Below are 18,015 nucleotides of genomic sequence, written 5' to 3'. Positions count from 1 at the left end.
TCAATTAATAAAAACACATTTTAGCCAACTTAGTGTCTTTTGAAAAAATGTTGCTGCTTATTTTTTCTCTGTACATTTTCGGTACGACAAAATGTAGTAATCCCTCCAGAAACTGAACCAAACTCTAATGTTAGTGTTCCATTGGGTGAAGTGTTTTGCCCATGGACACAACAGTACGCTCGCAGCCCTTTCTGGCGGCGCGGTGTGAGGATAGGGTAGCGGTGTGCTTAGCCTTAGCTGAGTTGACAGTGAGTGAAGCCAAACTGTGACCCATAAAAACGCAGGGAGCAGCCGGCGTTTGAATAATGTATGGGTTTTATTGTAATTTTCCGCTCGATGTAGCCTCCCTCCAGCGCAGCAGCAGCAGGTGCGCGGGCTGTCCCTGTCCGCCGTCCATCAGACCTCCAGCAGGGGGCAGCGTCTGTTCTTTAAAACTGGCCTCATGTGGTTCAGGAGGGGCCGGGCCTTTTGGCTTTGGCCCCAGCCACAGTTTTATCCATGTCTAAAAGCTACACCTGCTTTTCGGTTTTGATTTTTGACCTCACAGCTTTTGAAAAATATATATATATATGAAGGGGATACATTGTGTTTTGTAACGGGTTTATTCAGAATTGTCTTTATTGAGCTTTTAAGCACGTTGTATCCTCATCAAATGCAGAGCTGAAGTTGCACAGTCAGGGAGTTTTACAGTCTATACCTTAAGCAGACTTGTTCCAATCATTTCGACATGTTTAAATGCACATATAAGTTAATTTATAATGTGTTTCCTCTTAAGGAGAGGCCCTATACAGTAGTTGTTCCAAATATCTGTAATTGTGGCTGTTCAAATCTTGCATCTTACATTGTACAGGGCTGGTGGGGTAACAAAGATTGCAGGTGAATTCGAGGCAGTGTAAACAAATAGATTAAGAAGACCGTGTATTATTGGGAACATTAAATCTGAGTTTTCAGACCAGGTCTCCAGATGACTGCACTTCAGTACAGTTCTATAATAAATGACCGAAGTTTCAAAATTGATATCTCTAAATTACGATTCAAATGAAAGAAGATGCTCCTCTGTGTATGTTTCCGTGGTGCAAGATATAAACATGTTTGAATACACATAAAGGTTTATTTGGGGTTTAATTTACCCCCTTTGTCGCGATGTAATATAGGTAAAATATTCCCTTCTTTCTTGCGTGTGTTGAGGTTTTGTTTCCCCTTCGGCTCACACGCTGGCTCCTCTGCGCCGCCTCTGCCTTCTCTTTGCCAAATGTAAAAAGGAGGATAATTACCAGACACTTAGAATTACAGGTTGTGTTTGGGGCCACGGGGTGCTGCAAAATGGTTTTATCGAGCTCTGGAGCCGCTGCAGGTGCAAAACAAAAAGGTACAATTCTGCCAAGAGCCATTTTACTGTACAATGAAGCACTCCAGTGTGACGGTTCAGTTGCTCTGCTCATGCGTGACCATTGTGTGACATCATTTAAAGAGGCATCGTGTAACTTTTCTGGTCCACCTGCTTGTCTCCATGGAGATAGTAAGGCTTTTTCCTGGATATATGGCATTCAATCTTGCATTTTTTCAATCACGCATGCTTTTATTGCCGTAAAAACCTTGTAAAACATACATTCTGACTGTGAGCAGGCTTGCCTCTGCACTGATCTGACCTGTAACTTGGCACGGCACTTACACAGAGATAGATTTGTTTAATTCCATACTGTGGAGATAAGCACAACCTCGCTTTTGGCCGCGAGGTTGTGACAAAGATAATAATGGTACAAATGTGTCTTCCTGTCTGTAAAAATGAGTGAAGGAATGATCAAATCTTTCCAATATTGCGGATAAAACCCTCACTAAAGCAAGACTAAGCCGTGAGATTAGAGAGTTTGTCGACCCTCAAATATTTCTTCCATGATGATGCGTTGTATTTATAAGCGAGGCCATCGTATTAGTTTGATGAAAATCCCAGGTAAGAACAGGGCATTCCACCGTTCTTTTCCTATTGGCCATTCTGCTCGTGTTGACTTTCCCCACTGAAGACACCTGTGTCTTTGTTTACCTCGCACCGCGCTGCAGCTCCGTCCTTCGTCGTTCTGTTCCTTTGACGACAGATTTAACCCCGGTGGGCGGTGAAAGCGAAACCACCGACTCTCCAAACAAAAAGCCTCAGCGAGAGTCATAAAACGAGGCGATTGTCAACGGGGCAGTTCTGTTTTGAAATGTTTTCTTATCGCTTTGGAGTTCAACTAAAGCCTTGAAAAAGAAATGTCTGTTTATCGAATAGTAATTGTGCCGCTGTGCAGTAAGCGATGCATAAACTCTGAAGCTCCTCCATGGTTTTAAAGTCCACAGACAACGTAACTTGCAATTGGTTTAGCTTGATTTAAAAAAAAAATGCCACAGGTTCTAGTTCTTACTTTATTGCGTGTTTAGTGTGTCTTGAATAATCCAATAGGACCTGCAAACGGCTTTCACGTCGTACATCCAGGGATAGTATTACAGACGTGATGAAACCTGTCGTCTGATAATCCTCCTCTCGGCCCGGTTATGAGGCTCTAATCCAGTGTTGTGAAATATTAGACCGTCAACACATGCGCTTTACTCTTCACCATCAGACCTCGAGTTATTTTACTACATCTGAATTTTGGCAACGTCTCGTAAAGTAGACATGCTGTGCTTTTTTGGCTTTAATGAAGATGAAGACGCCCCTTCCACGCTCCTTCCTGCGGCTACACTATTTAAGCATCCAGGTCACATGCACCTGTGTTCATGACTTCGTGCCCCTCCCTCTCACCTTCTTTTAATTGTTGTACTTATTCTGATGTATCTTTTAGTTGGGGGTATCGAGGCCTGGGAGCCACAGCCCTCATCGCAAGAAGCCCCAAAACAGCCTCCATTTCTGTACATTTGTGTTGTTCTTGGTTCTCGTACGGCAATAAACACGTTGTATTATAGCCGGGGGCGTGGTCCTCGCTGGTGAACTGCCTTCATCTGCAAAAAAAGTACCGTACTGTAATCCAAATAGTGAAAGTGCAACGCTTTGCTTGAATTTATAGTGCATCTGCCGCCGCATCTGCACCTCCAGAGAGATTTGTCAGCATTTATTTTTCTTCTGTAAACCGTGGAACAAATACACCGACATGGCGACAAGCAGAAAAGTTACAAAGTGCACTTGAATCTAGTGCACTTTGTAACTTACAAAGTGCACTTGAATCTAAGCGGTCTGAAGCTTAGTGGATGTGGAACTTTCTTTATGGATTTCAAAATCTTTTCAGAGTTATTTATTTCACACCATGATTAGACAATCAATGGCACTAATTCCGTGTATATTTGCCTTTGATTTACCTTTATATGTGTATAAAGGTAAATATATGTCTTTATAATCTCATCCTACAGCACAGGCCGGGCCAACACCCAGCTGTGTGCGACTGTTACGTCACCATATTGTGGCATCGCGCCTTTGATTCTGATTCGGAGCATATTTATCACGAGCGAAACTAGGTTTGCCGTCGACATTCAATCCCTCCCCGCCCAAGACTTGTATTACACAAACCTGTCACTTCAGCAAACCGACACGTATTTAACTTTGAATTCCAGGAGCAGTTCACGTGTCTGTTTTCCTTCACACAGCGACTATAATAGCGTGATCGTTCCCTGTAGTGAATGCCTCTTTTGACCGATGGACTGACTGAGGTCCTTGTGCTCTCCCCCTGAGGAGTCCACAATGTGCCAGGCCTTCGCAGGTGCAGGATGTGGGCTCCTCTGCAGACCCCGGCGCGCACAACCAGGAGAGGATACGCTGGAGATAGTTCAAGCTGTAATAAAAGGCGAGTTATTTTACCACTTTAGCACAGATCTTGTAATTATGTTATTTAATTTGGACAATTTAAAAATAATGATCATAATTTGAGTTGTTTCAATCAGTTTAAAGAGATGTGCTGGACCAAACAAATGATCTGCCAATTGAGTAGATTTTTTTTCCTCAAGTGTAATTTTCTATATATATATATATATATATATATATACAATATTTATTTTATTAGCTAGAAATTCATATATAGGTAAAATAGTCTCTGACAAATGTAAGCTTCTCAAAACTAGATCCTTTCTCTTTATTATATTAACTCTAATTTAATGAATTAACAAGCACTGTTTCTACTGCTCTGTGTCCTGTATGAGAAGGAGAAGGACAGAGGGTCTTGGGTTCAGTGGAGGCTGGTTCATTATGAGCGATGGAGCGACGCCCCTCTTGTCACCCTGCCATTTATATCAAATTGTATAAAAACAATATCATTTGTTCAGAATTATGTAATATCATTATTAGTTTAAAATAATTAAAATATATATACAGGATACTTTGCGTTCTCTTTTCCATGTATTTCGTCACTATGAGAAAATCCATAGTAAAACATTCTTAAATGGGCGATTTGCTTCATCGCCTTTTTAAGCGTAGTGTTTACTCTGTGGAGCTGTTTACTCTGTGGAGCTGTTTACTCTGTGGAGCTGTTTACTCTGTGGAGCTGTTTACTCTGTGGAGCTGTTTACTCTGTGGAGCTGTTTACTCTGTGGAGCTGTTTACTCTGTGGAGCTGTTTACTCTGGAGACACAGGTCCACCTCACACGTGATCATGGCAGCATCAGGAAAAGTGACCAAAGTGCTCAAAGGTTCATCCAGAAGGATTCAGAATGAGCTCCTTGACTGTTTTTTGGCTGTGAATAAAACTATATTCATGATGAAGTGAAGCGTCTGATGTCTTATCACTCCGAGCCGATGAGACATGTGATGTGTCAAACCAGTGTAGCACTTGTGCTCTGTTACCATGACTGCAAACACACCAAAGAGGAGCGTTTTTTTTAGTTTATTACGCTGGATAAGGCCAACGCTGAAAGCATCACTGAACTATTCATAAATAGATATTTTTGTTATTAGAAAACCCATGAAAGAATACTGTAAATGACATGTCTTTAAGAACAACATTTTACATATAAATACATAATTACTTAATGTGCATAGTAGCAATTACTACATTAAAGGTGGAATAGACCATTTTTTGGCCCAAATCTGAGTCTCATTTCCTCGTGGCGTGGACGGCCGATTAGTCCTGCCACGTGTCAATCATAGAACGCACCGCTCACCTGCAGCCGCGTGCGGCTCGTCTCCAGGAGAGCAGCACGTTTCCGCCTGTCTAAGCGCATTGATCTATCATAATATAGTTCCCTCAGTGTACGGGAGAAAGTTAAGACAGAGAAAGACAGAGATGACTCAGAAGAGACGGAAATCTACGGAAACGAGAGATGCGATGTGATCCGTCGTGCTAATAAACAAACGCACGTGTGGCCTCGAGGCGTCCGCGCGGGGGTGATTGCGCATGTGCACTTCCGCTTGAGTTCTCAAATCGGAGAAAAATCGTCCATTACGCCTTTAAGCGAAGATAAAAAACACAAACAATTGTTGGTGCCTGTTTCATAAAACAGAAAACAAAACAAAACAAAAAGCTTCTAAATGGCATTAGTTAACCTGAACTACATGTGTATAACATTTTACATTTTTATATTTAATCATCACAGCCAAAATTGCTATATGGAAAATTCCCTTTTGAACATAAAAAAAGGAGAAAAAATATGGCCATGTCAGATAGCTCCTCTTATATTTTGCCGCCACTGTTTGAAAGTAAAGTGTGATCTGTTCCTTAGGGCACTGCGTGGGCTTAGATTAGACTCAGCGTGACACTAGAGAAGAGAGTAGCTCACACAGATACGGAAAGGCCTTTTTAGTCCTGGATAAGACCTGATTTAGTTCTGGTTTAGCTCTGTTTCAGCTCTGGTTTAGCCCTGTTGTAGCTCTGGTTTAGCCCTGGTTCAGCCCTTGTTTAGCCCTGGTTTAGCTCTGGTTTAGCCCTGGTTTATCTCTAGTTTAGGCCTGGTCCAGCTCTGGTTTAGCCCTGGTTTAGCTCTGGTTTAGCCCTGGTTTAGCTCCGGTTTAGCCCTGGTTTAGCTCTGCTTTAGCCCTGGTTTAGCCCTGGTTTAGCTCTACTTTAGCCCAAGTTTAGCTCTGGTTTAGCCCTGGTTTAGCTCTGCTTTAGCCCTAGTTTAGCTCTGGTTTAGCTCTGCTTTAGCCCTAGTTTAGCTCTGGTTTAGCCCTGGTTTAGCTCTGGTTCAGCCCTGCTTTAGCCCTGCTTTAGCCCTGGTTTAGCTCTGGTTTAGCCCTGGTTTAGCCCTGGTTTAGCCCTGCTTTAGCCCTGCTTTAGCTCTGGTTTAGCCCTGGTTTAGCCCTGGTTTAGCTCTGCTTTAGCCCTGGTTTAGCCCTGGTTTAGCTCTGCTTTAGCCCTAGTTTAGCTCTGGTTTAGCTCTGCTTTAGCCCTAGTTTAGCTCTGCTTTAGCCCTGGTTTAGCCCTGGTTTAGCCCTGCTTTAGCCCTGCTTTAGCCCTAGTTTAGCTCTGGTTTAGCCCTGGTTTAGCCCTGGTTTAGCTCTGCTTTAGCCCTGGTTTAGCTCTGGTTTAGCCCTGGTTTAGCCCTGGTTTAGCTCTGGTTCAGCCCTGCTTTAGCCCTGCTTTAGCTCTGCTTTAGCCCTGGTTTAGCCTTGCTTTAGCCCTGGTTTAGCCCTGGTTTAGCCCTGCTTTAGCTCTGGTTTAGTCCTGGTTTAGCCCTGGTTTAGCTCTGGTTCAGCCCTGCTTTAGCTCTGGTTTAGCCCTGGTTTAGCTCTGCTTTAGCCCTGCTTTAGCCCTGGTTTAGCTCTGGTTCAGCCCTGGTTTAGCCCTGGTTTAGCTCTGCTTTAGCCCTGGTTTAGCCCTGCTTTAGCCCTGGTTTAGCCCTGGTTTAGCCCTGGTTTAGCTCTGCTTTAGCCCTGCTTTAGCCCTGCTTTAGCCCTGGTTTAGCTCTGCTTTAGCCCTAGTTTAGCTCTGGTTTAGCCCTGGTTCAGCCCTGCTTTAGCCCTGCTTTAGCTCTGGTTTAGCCCTGGTTTAGCTCTGCTTTAGCCCTGGTTTAGCCCTGGTTTAGCCCTGCTTTAGCCCTGGTTTAGCCCTGGTTTAGTTCTGCTTTAGCCCTGCTTTAGCCCTGGTTTAGCTCTGCTTTAGCCCTGCTTTAGCTCTGGTTTAGCCCTGCTTTAGCCCTGGTTTAGCCCTGCTTTAGCTCTGGTTTAGCCCTGCTTTAGCCCTGGTTTAGCTCTGCTTTAGCCCTGGTTTAGCCCTGGTTTAGCCCTGCTTTAGCCCTGCTTTAGCTCTGGTTTAACCCTGCTTTAGCCCTGGTTTAGCCCCGGTTTAGCTCTGGTTCAGCCCTGGTTTAGCCCTGGTTTAGCTCTGGTTTAGCCCTGCTTTAGCCCTGGTTTAGCCCTGCTTTAGCTCTGGTTTAGCCCTGGTTTAGCTCTGCTTTAGCCCTGCTTTAGCCCTGGTTTAGCTCTGGTTCAGCCCTGGTTTAGCCCTGGTTTAGCTCTGCTTTAGCCCTGGTTTAGCCCTGCTTTAGCCCTGGTTTAGCCCTGGTTTAGCTCTGCTTTAGCCCTGCTTTAGCCCTGGTTTAGCTCTGCTTTAGCCCTAGTTTAGCTCTGGTTTAGCCCTGGTTTAGCCCTGGTTTAGCTCTGGTTCAGCCCTGGTTTAGCCCTGGTTTAGCTCTGCTTTAGCCCTGGTTTAGCCCTGTTTAGCCCTGCTTTAGCCCTGGTTTAGCCCTGGTTTAGCTCTGCTTTAGCCCTGCTTTAGCCCTGGTTTAGCTCTGCTTTAGCCCTGCTTTAGCTCTGGTTTAGCCCTGGTTTAGCCCTGCTTTAGCCCTGCTTTAGCCCTGGTTTAGCCCTGCTTTAGCTCTGGTTTAGCCCTGCTTTAGCCCTGGTTTAGCCCTGGTTTAGCTCTGGTTCAGCCCTGGTTTAGCCCTGGTTTAGCTCTGGTTTAGCCCTGCTTTAGCCCTGGTTTAGCCCTGCTTTAGCTCTGGTTTAGCCCTGCTTTAGCCCTGGTTTAGCTCTGCTTTAGCCCTGCTTTAGCCCTGGTTTAGCCCTGGTTTAGCTCTGCTTTAGCCCTGCTTTAGCCCTGGTTTAGTCCTGGTTTAGCCCTGCTTTAGCCCTGGTTTAGCTCTGCTTTAGCCCTGCTTTAGCCCTGGTTTAGCCCTGGTTTAGCTCTGGTTCAGCCCTGCTTTAGCCCTGCTTTAGCTCTGGTTTAGCCCTGGTTTAGCTCTGCTTTAGCCCTGCTTTAGCCCTGGTTTAGCTCTGCTTTAGCCCTGCTTTAGCCCTGGTTTAGCCCTGCTTTAGCCCTGCTTTAGCTCTGGTTTAGCCCTGGTTTAGCTCTGGTTCAGCCGTGCTTTAGCCCTGCTTTAGCTCTGGTTTAGCCCTGGTTTAGCTCTGCTTTAGCCCTGCTTTAGCCCTGGTTTAGCTCTGCTTTAGCCCTGCTTTAGCCCTGGTTCAGCCCTGCTTTAGCCCTGCTTTAGCTCTGGTTTAGCCCTGGTTTAGCTCTGCTTTAGCCCTGCTTTAGCCCTGGTTTAGCTCTGCTTTAGCCCTGCTTTAGCCCTGCTTTAGCCCTGGTTTAGCCCTGCTTTAGCTCTGGTTTAGTGATGGGTGGAATGATACGCAGAGTGACAAAAGGAGTGACTAATAAAGCCTTTAGAGAGACGTGTGATTCACCCGCGTCAGCTCGACACCCACAGCGTCACTCAAATAGAATTGTATATATGGAATATTAATATATGTAAAAACATTTAGACCTTTTAAATGTGAATTAACAAATGCACAAACTGGAGACAAAAGTGGAACATAACATGATTTCAATGGAAAAACTGAGGAACCACAAAATATCACAAAATGGGAAAAGTCCAGGTGTTTGTCCAGTCAGATTCACATGAGTGTCACAACCTGGTTTAAAGACATTTACAATATTTGTTCATTATAACAGACATGTTGTATTTTGATGTTTTACTGGACAGATACTTACAGAAATGTTTAAGTTTATAGTTTATATATTACATACATATTACATTCATTTTGAGGCTAGAACATGGTCTTTTTTGTCAGTTAATCATCTGTCAATCTGTTCTGCTTCACTTCATGGACATAAGCAGTGTTGGGAATAACAGCGTATAAATGTGTCAGGTTAGACAACTCAATGAACTAAAATGCAGTGACGATAAATACATTTAGAATTTAGCTAAAAAGTTTATTAGTTTCACTTCCTGTTTGTAATTGATGACATCACACTAGGAAAACACTGGGCAAAAACTCATCTAATATCTTTATTTAATTAGTTTTATTTGACGGAGAAAAATATATGAGAGCGACTTTATTTAGTTGAATTCATGTTTAGAGTCAAAAAAGTTGTGTCTTTGTGTAAATTACGCATAAATTTGACAGGAACGAGTGTCCCTAGTGTGATGTCACTTCCTACGTAATTTTCTACGGATTTTTCAAAGTTTTCTCCACAATAAACGACTCGATTGGTGTAAAACAAGTAGAAATTACTTTTTGAAGGAACTTGCCCAACACTGAATAAGCACAGATATACCGTAATTTCCGCACTAAAAGGCGCACTGTCAATGAATGGTCTATTTTCAATCATTTTTCATATATAAGGCGCACCCAGTGTTGGGAAAGTTCACTTTCTACATTTCACACATTTTAAGATGAACTAGTTCAGTTCATAATTCAAAATTTTGAACTAAGTTCACAGCTCCAAAAAATGAACTAGTTCAGTTATTTTTTTCAATATTATGCAATAATTTTTCTAAATTATTTCCACAGCCCAAATACAACCACAGGCAGCAATTATTTTATTAGTTTAATGCTGAAACTATGTGTCAGATTTCATCTTCTTATCCAATTTTGAATCCTTCCCCAGGATTTACATTCACATTGAGGGAAAACTTGCTGGGCAAAGTTTGCACAGAAATGTTAGATTGTTCCATCCTCACGACCTTATCATAAAACTCACGTAACTGGTCGTAGCAGGCGACTCCTGCTGCTCTGTTGACTTTGCGTTGCGGTCGCGTCCATGCTGCTTTTTGTTTTGATGCACATGTGCAGTGCAGTGCGACACGTGGAATCTCTGTCTGTCTCCGTGATCTATGGCCTCTACAACTGGAGCTCTCACACTTTCCAGACATGGGCTCTTTTTGGGCAACTTAACGGTGTTTTTCGTCTGGAAGTCTCTAGAAATCTGACACTCCGTTCACAGACATCAGAATGAACGCGTTCACAGTTTCGTTCGTCAGCAGTAAAACCGTTCGTTCAGTTCACGTTCACCAAAATTATGAACGCGTTTTCAATGAAAACGCGTTTCATTGAACTTTTGTTCAATGAACGCGTTCAGGCAAAACACTGGGCGCACCAGACTATAAGGTGCATCCAGCGAAAACAAAACGTTATAAGGTGTTTTTTGAGTAAATTAAAGGCTTTTAACTGTGCCTTATAGTGTGGAAAATACGGTAAGCACTCTCCCTCCTCTGCGCACGTCTCAACCCTCTCAATCTGAACCTCATTTCCAAAAGAAATCAAACATGAACTGTCCCTTCTAAGTGCTTTCTATTGTTGCTCTTCTCCCACATGTGCGATTGTGTGCGATTGTGTGCGATTGTGTGCGTTCTTCAGCCATGAAGTCGGACCGAAAGCGCCTGAAGGCGGAGAAGGCCGACCTGGTCAATCAGATGCAGCAGCTGTACGCCACGCTGGAGAGTCGCGAGGAGCAGCTCCGGGACTTCATCCGCAACTATGAGCAGCACAGGAAGGTACGCCGTATGTGGGACAGTGAGACTCAAAATGCACTGAATTCCAGGGGCCACGATTGAGACGCCTCGATGTGAACATTACAAGTGTGGAGAAGTGGGCGTGTCGTGGGGTTCTCATGGGCCGAACACTGTATCTAGTGCTGATGTTAGCTTGATTGTTAGCCCTTCCTTGAGGATGTGTGTGTCTTCCAGGAGAGCGAGGATGCGGTGAAGGCTCTGGCCAAAGAGAAGGACATGCTGGAGAGAGAGAAGTGGGACCTGAGGAGACAGACCAAGGAGGCCAGCGAGCTCACTGTCCTGCTCCAGACCCAGCTGGACCTGAAGGAGAACCGCATCAAGGAGCTGGAGGCCGAGCTCGCCATGGTGAGAGGACAGACAGTGCATTTAAAGGAACAGGAGAAGGTTAGAAGGGTTTTCTCACACTTGAACATGGTGTGCGCTTTTAAGAGTGCTACACTAATAATAATAATAATAATAATAATAATAATAACTTTTATTTATATAGCGCTTTTCAGTGACCCAAAGACGCTGAACATATATAAAAAGGGGGGGGGGGGTATTTACAGACAGGGGGGACAACACGTACAACGCGGACAACACGGACAACACGTGCACTAAAGAGAACAAGGGGGAGAAAAGATAATTACATTGCCTTATTAGTCTGATATTATGTTGTTTTCTATGTGGGAGACTTTGCACTTCCTGGTTTGGTCTAGTACAGTTTATTCCTTTTGTACTTTAGGTTTGGTCCTGTGCTAATCTTGCTTTAGCGTGTTTTAGTCTTGAAATTACATCAACTATAAAGCATTTTATGTATAAATGTGTTTGCTTGTTTGTTTGTTTGTTTGTTTGTTTGTTTGTTTTTCTTCATACCAGAGCATAAGGACATCAGTCAAGGTTATTATGAGTTTTAGTGTTTAACTTATTTATAACATAACTTCCCTGTTTAGTTAACATATATTTCCTATTTGTTTTATAGCAGTTTTAGTCCTTATTTTCCATAATTTTTAATCAAAAAGTAAAGCTGTTTGCAGTATAGAAAGGTATTTATTATTAGTTTCGGTAACAAAAGTACAATTACAACTAGTAATAGTAAAAAAAAGAAAAGTGCAATGTTTTTATGAACTGAAAAGATGACAAAATCCCATTCAGTTCATCCTTTTTCACCCGCGCCGCATTTCGCCTCCAGATGAGTAACTGTGTCAATCAGAGGATGGAGTACCGCCTGTCGTACCAACACTGCCCCCGCAGGTTCACTGTGGTAAGACTAGGCCAAACCTCCTTAGACCACGCCCTGTTTGGTCACGCCCAACACTGCCCAAAATGAAAATCAGCACGAGCTAAAGCGACGTGAACGACATGATCTCGGCTTGAGTCGTTTTGTCACGTTTAGTTTTAATTATGTATGAATTAATTATTATAAAAAACAAGATTTTTAAATTGTTTCAGAGTTGTTCCATATTTTCTATTGGCAGTAAACGGAGAATAATTGTACTTGAAATTAGAAGAGGAAAAAAGTCTGACTCTACAGGCAAATTATAATATCGTGGGACAAAATAAAATAAAAAATAGATTTATATACAAGCATTTGGCTTGTTTTCTTACTTGACCAAGGTGGAAAAAATACTGCTGGAAAATCACCTTCATAATTCTATTCATAGGTGGATTTCTTTCTTATTTTTTCACAATAGAGTTCTTGTTCACATTTCTTTCAAACTATCTCTTCTCTGCTTGAAACGTTTCGAACACATGGTGAGACGCTTGAGATGAAGACGCACGGCTGATGGAGAAGTAAGAAAGTAAAGCAAGGCAGAAAATTCCAGTCATTTTAATTCATGTTGATTTCCATTTTCCGACAGTTTATTCTGCACAATAATGACAGTAACCTCGGCCGAACCCGTGTGCTCAACGTCCCTAACAACACAGTGCAGCGCGAAAGAAAAGCTCACTCTAACGGCGCCTTTAGAGCTTGTTGTGTTTTGCATGACAAAGACCTTGATTGGCACCGTTACGTTGTGAGTGCAGTGAATTGTGGTGATTTTCAGAGATTGCTCGGTGTGACTAAACTCCCAACAAAACACACAGAAAATGCAAGGAAACTTTTGCACGAGGCGTAGCGTGTCCCTCAGAGAGTTTTCCACTTTGCCGCTGAACGGAATTGAATTGTGACAATGCCGACGCAGTCAAAACGCCCGTACAAAAGCCCCATTATCGGCGTGCCGCTGCAGCCCCGGTGGAGGAGAACGCCGGTTGCATTTTTCAGCGTTTGTCGCAGCAAAAGACGTTTGTAGACGTCGCCGGGGACGCGCGGAAACACAACTGCATTTTTCACTCGCTAGAAAAATGCTGCTCGAGGGAGGTTAGACGTTTCAACTGGAAGGTATCGGTATGATTCACCTGTTAACACACCAGATGATTTCAGCTTCTGAGGCGTCAAATATTAATGAGTGCTACGCTATGGTGTTATGCAGGATGTGCTTTGTGTCAGCACCTTAGCTTGGCGTATGCACTTGTCTGATCGCACCTGCAGCGTGGCTATAGTTAACATTTGCTCTTATAAACAACCTGTGTGAATAAAGTGAATAATACAGTTTCAGCAATCGGATTGAATCAAAGTGCGTAGACTTTGTTAACGCAGGAATATTCCCCTGTTTTACGCTCTTGCATATGTGTTTAAACTTCCTCCAAGTGTGAATGAGCTGTGAGGCCTTTAACGGGCTTGTACCTGACCTTGAACTACGATTAAAGAACCCGCTTCAGAAGGAACTCTTAGCCCCGCCCCCTCTGTCCTTATATCCACTTGAACCATGATAGAGCATTAACTGTCTGCGATGGTCACAAACAGTTGCCTCCTTATGGGTCTCGTTCAACAAAATGCAATTAAAATAGTTTTGCAATATATCGTGTGGAGTAAAAGACGGTTCAATGAACTCAACAACACGTATTATGTAAATGTGTTTTCATCACAAACTTCTTAAATTATGCATGCCATATTTGACTCTATAGACGTTGCTATTATTATTTTATTATTCATTGTTTTATGTTGCACCTTAATGCCGAAACAAGTTCCAATAACTATGGCAATAAACCTTTTCTGAATCTGATTTTTGGCCCATTTGGCTTTATTGGACAGATGAGAGTGAAATGGGGATGTGAGCGAAGGGAAGACACGCAGGAAATAGTCTGAGTCGGGATTCGAACTCACGACACTGGCATGTGTGCTGCGCTTTAACCACTCGACCACCGGGCGGCACTGTCTTGAGCATTTTTGACAGCAAACATTATAACTTATATTAGAACGTCAGAGGCAAGCTAGCTTTTCCCCTGGTAATTCCCTCTGCTGCCAGTAGATGGAGTGCTAACATAATTTCCGGTGAGGTAAAGTTTAAGTTCTGAACGTTACTACAGTCCCTATTATTGTATTGTAACTGTCCTTTAGAACCCAACGATGTGACCACTGTCTAATTGTCCTAACCTGTGTCCAGGCCAAGCAGTCCCTAGCGACCCTGACCAAGGACGTCCCGAAGCGGCACTCCCTGGCCATGCCCACGGAGGCAGTGGTCAACGGGAACAACCAGGAGTGGGTGATGCAGGCTGACCTCCCCCTGACCGCCGCTATCCGGCAGAGCCAACAGACCCTCTACGTGCACACAGGACATCCCGGTGACAGACAAGGTAACGCTCTGTCCCCATTGAACTTTATCATCACGCTGCTGCCCTGTGCTTACGCCATCGGCCGCGTGCATGTGGATGTGGACAAAGCTGAACGCACCGCTCGCTCTCATCCGCACATTACTGACCTTCGGGACGCTCCGGGACGCTCCGGGACCAGGACGCTCCTCTCCGGGACCAGGACGCTCCTCTCCGGGACCAGGACGCTCCGGGACCAGGACGCTCCTCTCCGGGACGCTCCGCTCCGGGACGCCTCCTCCTCTCCATGCTTCTGTGGCAGTGAACATGGCTTTTGCTGTCTATACAGTTACACGCATTACACTTACGATGATGTAAGTGATGATGAAGACACTGGAGCGGCTGGTCCTGGACCACCTCCGCTCCACCGTGAGCTCAGCCATGGACCCGCTGCAGTTTGCATATCGGTCTGGCATCGGAGTGGAGGACGCCGTCATCTCCCTGCTGCACCGCTCTCTCTCTCACCTGGAAAAGCCTGGCAGCTCTGTGAGGATTCTGTTCTTCGATCTTTCCAGCGCCTTCAACACCATCAGCTCCTGAGGGACAAGCTGGAGACGGCTGGTGTGGAGTATGACCTGGCAGAGTGGATCCTGGACTACCTCACAGACCGACCCCAGTTTGTGACAGCCCGGAACTGTGTGTCTGACACTCGGACCTGCAGTGTGGGGGCGCCCCAGGGCACTGTCCTCGCGCCCTTTCTCTTCACCCTTTACACTGCAGACTTCAGACATGACACGGGCAGCTGTGTCCTGCAGAAGTTCGCTGATGACTCTGCCATCATCGGACTCATCACGGACGACGATGACGAGGAGTACAGAGGACTGGAGCAGGACTTTGTGGACTGGTGTCAGCGGAACCACCTCCTCATCAACGCGGGGAAGACCAAGGAGATGGTGGTGGATTTCCGCAGACGCCACCCCACTGCCCCCTCACCAGTGAACATCCAGGGACGGGACATTGAGAGAGTGCTCATACAAGTACCTGGGTGTTCATCTGAACCACAAACTGGACTGGACTCATAACACAGACTGTACAGGAAGAGCCAGAGTCGGCTCTACCTCCTGAGGAGACTCAGGTCTTTTGGAGTGACAGGGCCACTCCTGAAGACCTTCTCTGACTCTGTGGTGGCATCAGCCCTCCTGTACTATTTATTTATAGGAGATCTTCTACTGAAAGTGTTTTTCAGACTTCCTATAAGTGATCTGTTCTTCTGTATCTACCTCTGTATCTACCTGCGTTGCACCAATGAAATTTCCCCATGTGGGACAATAAAGGAATATCTTATCTTATCTTATCTTACGGTGTGGCCTGCTGGAGCAGCAGCATCACAGAGAGGGAGAGGAGGAAGCTGGACAGAGTCATCAAGAAGTCCAGCTCCGTCCTGGGCTGTGCTCTGGACTCGGTGCAGGAGGTGGGGGACAGAAGGGTCCTGGCTAGATTCACATCTATGCTGGACCATGAGTGTCACCCCCTGCAGGACACTCTCTCCGCTCTGGAGAGCAGCTTCAGTGAGAGGCTGATCCACCCTCGATGTGTGAAGGAAAGGTTCCGTAGGTCTTTCCTTCCTGCTGCTGTCAGACTTTATAACAAAAACTGTTAGTACTGAACACTCGCAATACTGACCTAACCTAATACTGATGTGCAATTCTGTCTTATGTGCAATTGCTGTTGGAATTCATGTGCAATTCATGTGCAATTACTGTGAAATTCATGTGCAATCTATGTGCTGTCGTGACACATATTCATGTGCAATTACTGTCGGGATCACATGCAATGGTATTTATTTATTTATTTATTTATTTGTCTATGGGAGTTTTTATTTATTTATAGGAGATCTTCTACTGAAAGTGTTTTTCAGACTTCCTATAAGTGATCTGTTCTTCTGTATCTACCTCTGTATCTACCTGCGTTGCACCAATGAAATTTCCCCATGTGGGACAATAAAGGAATATCTTATCTTATCTTATCTTACACATGTGATTTTCAACAGTTTACTGCAGTTATTTAAACACATTTTGGGTAATATTTTGACAACTACAAGTTGGCCTCACCAAGGTTTCATTCCTGTTTTGTTTTTTTGTCATGCTAACAGCTCAACCAAATGTTTAATTGACTTTCTTTGGAATAAACTATGAGGATCAACATTTTCTTTCACTATCAATGCATTCATTTTGAAACTCCTGAATTGTTGTAACTAGTCTTGAGCTGAGAAGTTGTAACTAGTTTAATTTATTTACTTGTTGGATCTTTGTATGACGAGAGGAGTTTATCATGCTTTTATAATCACAGGTTAAATTGTGCCAGTGGGTGAAAGCTTTTTATTACTAGCTTTAAAAGACATTTTGTTCTCATAAAATACTGGTCTTCTTTGTTGTAGTTGGATGTTTCATAATTTCCACATTATATCAGAAGTTTCCGCTCTAAACCTGTCTGGACAATGGAAAGTGATCCTGCTCTGAGGCTTTTATTGATGGAGAAGTCGAGGAGTCATGAGGTGTTCTGATAATCGGACCGTCTCAAGCAGGGGTAGTGCAGGGACATCACGTACCTGCATTTGTCTCTCAGAGGACATGCACAGTCGCCTAGCAACCACAGGAAAGCAGATTAAAGGAAAAGTTTGAAAACAGTTTTTGTTTGTTGAAAACTAATGGGAGGGAGAGAAAGGGAGAGAGTTCCCATAATGACAGAACCGCAGGTAAACTGAGAATGAAATGTCACATATACAGACTTGAAAATGCAAGTGCAAAACTGTTGCAAAGATCAAAGCAGTTTGAGTTACATAAACCGCAAAACAATAATTACGTTTGAATAAAAAAAAACTGAATGAGTTCTTATGCATTTGAAAAAGAAAGTGTTTTGATAAAAACAGCCGGAAGTTCTTCCTGAAGTCTCGTTGTGGGATCAGAACGTTATGGACCTGCTGCCTGACCTGAGTGGGACTTCTACCTCATGGTTTAAAGCTTCAGAACGCTTGACACCAAAACTAACAAACTTACTACAATAGTGTTCTCCTCTATAGCACTAATCTAGTGGATCTCAAACTGCGGTACGGGTACCCCAGACTGACAAGGAGGACACGAGGAGAGGAGACATTGCTTTCAATTCCACTGTATATTTGATAAGAATTTTTAATTATTCTGATCTCCCAGGCTGGCCTAAAATTGGGCTAAACGATTAATTGCATTTGAGATTACAGCGCGATTTTACAAAACGTGATTATGTCATCACAGAGGCACGACTATGGCCCTTTCAGAAACCACACGTGCATTCTGTATTTGGAGGTGAATGGAACACTTAAATTGACCTGCATCAACAAAAGGCTGTTGCTTGTGCATTTCTATCATCTGGTTCTTCCATGCGTGCTAGTGATAAATGTGATTCCAGTGGTGTGAGCGGCGCTGTGGTGATCCAAAATGACGCAGTAGTTGTCCGGTTCCCACTGTGATGGTGACAGCGCGCAGAGAGAGGAGAGGCGCTCTCATTTGTTACGTAAAGGAGAACGTTTGTGCTCAGACCAAGGCAGTCAGAAAGCTTATTTTCCTGACTATGACCTAGGGATGTCAACTTAGTAAATGTCTCCAGGCGCAATGCGAGTCACAGGCGGCGTGCGTATGAGTGAGTATCGGACGGATCTGTTTATAAAGAGTGTCTGAT

At 44.1% G+C, this 18,015-nt stretch overlaps 1 protein-coding gene across 12 annotated transcripts in view; it reads left to right on the top strand.

The window, feature by feature from the left end:
* Positions 1-18,015, top strand: part of kazna (kazrin, periplakin interacting protein a) — a 268,056-nt gene that overhangs the window by 216,747 nt on the left and 33,294 nt on the right. For 8 of the 12 annotated variants that reach the window (XR_011927113.1, XR_011927114.1, XM_072448714.1 and 5 more), the window contains 4 exons: positions 10,535-10,671; positions 10,864-11,034; positions 11,861-11,932; positions 14,157-14,346. Coding sequence is in view for 10 of the 12 variants with exons in the window: in XM_072448714.1 (XP_072304815.1) it covers positions 10,535-10,671; positions 10,864-11,034; positions 11,861-11,932; positions 14,157-14,346 (570 nt within the window). In the remaining 2 variants the exon portion in view is untranslated. The remainder of the gene's footprint in view (positions 1-10,534; positions 10,672-10,863; positions 11,035-11,860; positions 11,933-14,156; positions 14,347-18,015) is intronic. The other 4 variants (XM_072448715.1, XM_072448721.1, XM_072448712.1 and 1 more) reach the window with 3 other exon arrangements.

This window comes from Eucyclogobius newberryi, unplaced genomic scaffold (genome assembly GCF_026437365.1).
Source record: "Eucyclogobius newberryi isolate DKJ021-1_F unplaced genomic scaffold, fEucNew1.0.hap1 SCAF_17, whole genome shotgun sequence".
In the NCBI taxonomy this organism is placed as follows: domain Eukaryota; kingdom Metazoa; phylum Chordata; class Actinopteri; order Gobiiformes; family Gobiidae; genus Eucyclogobius; species Eucyclogobius newberryi.
This window is presented reverse-complemented; position numbering and strand designations above follow the sequence as displayed.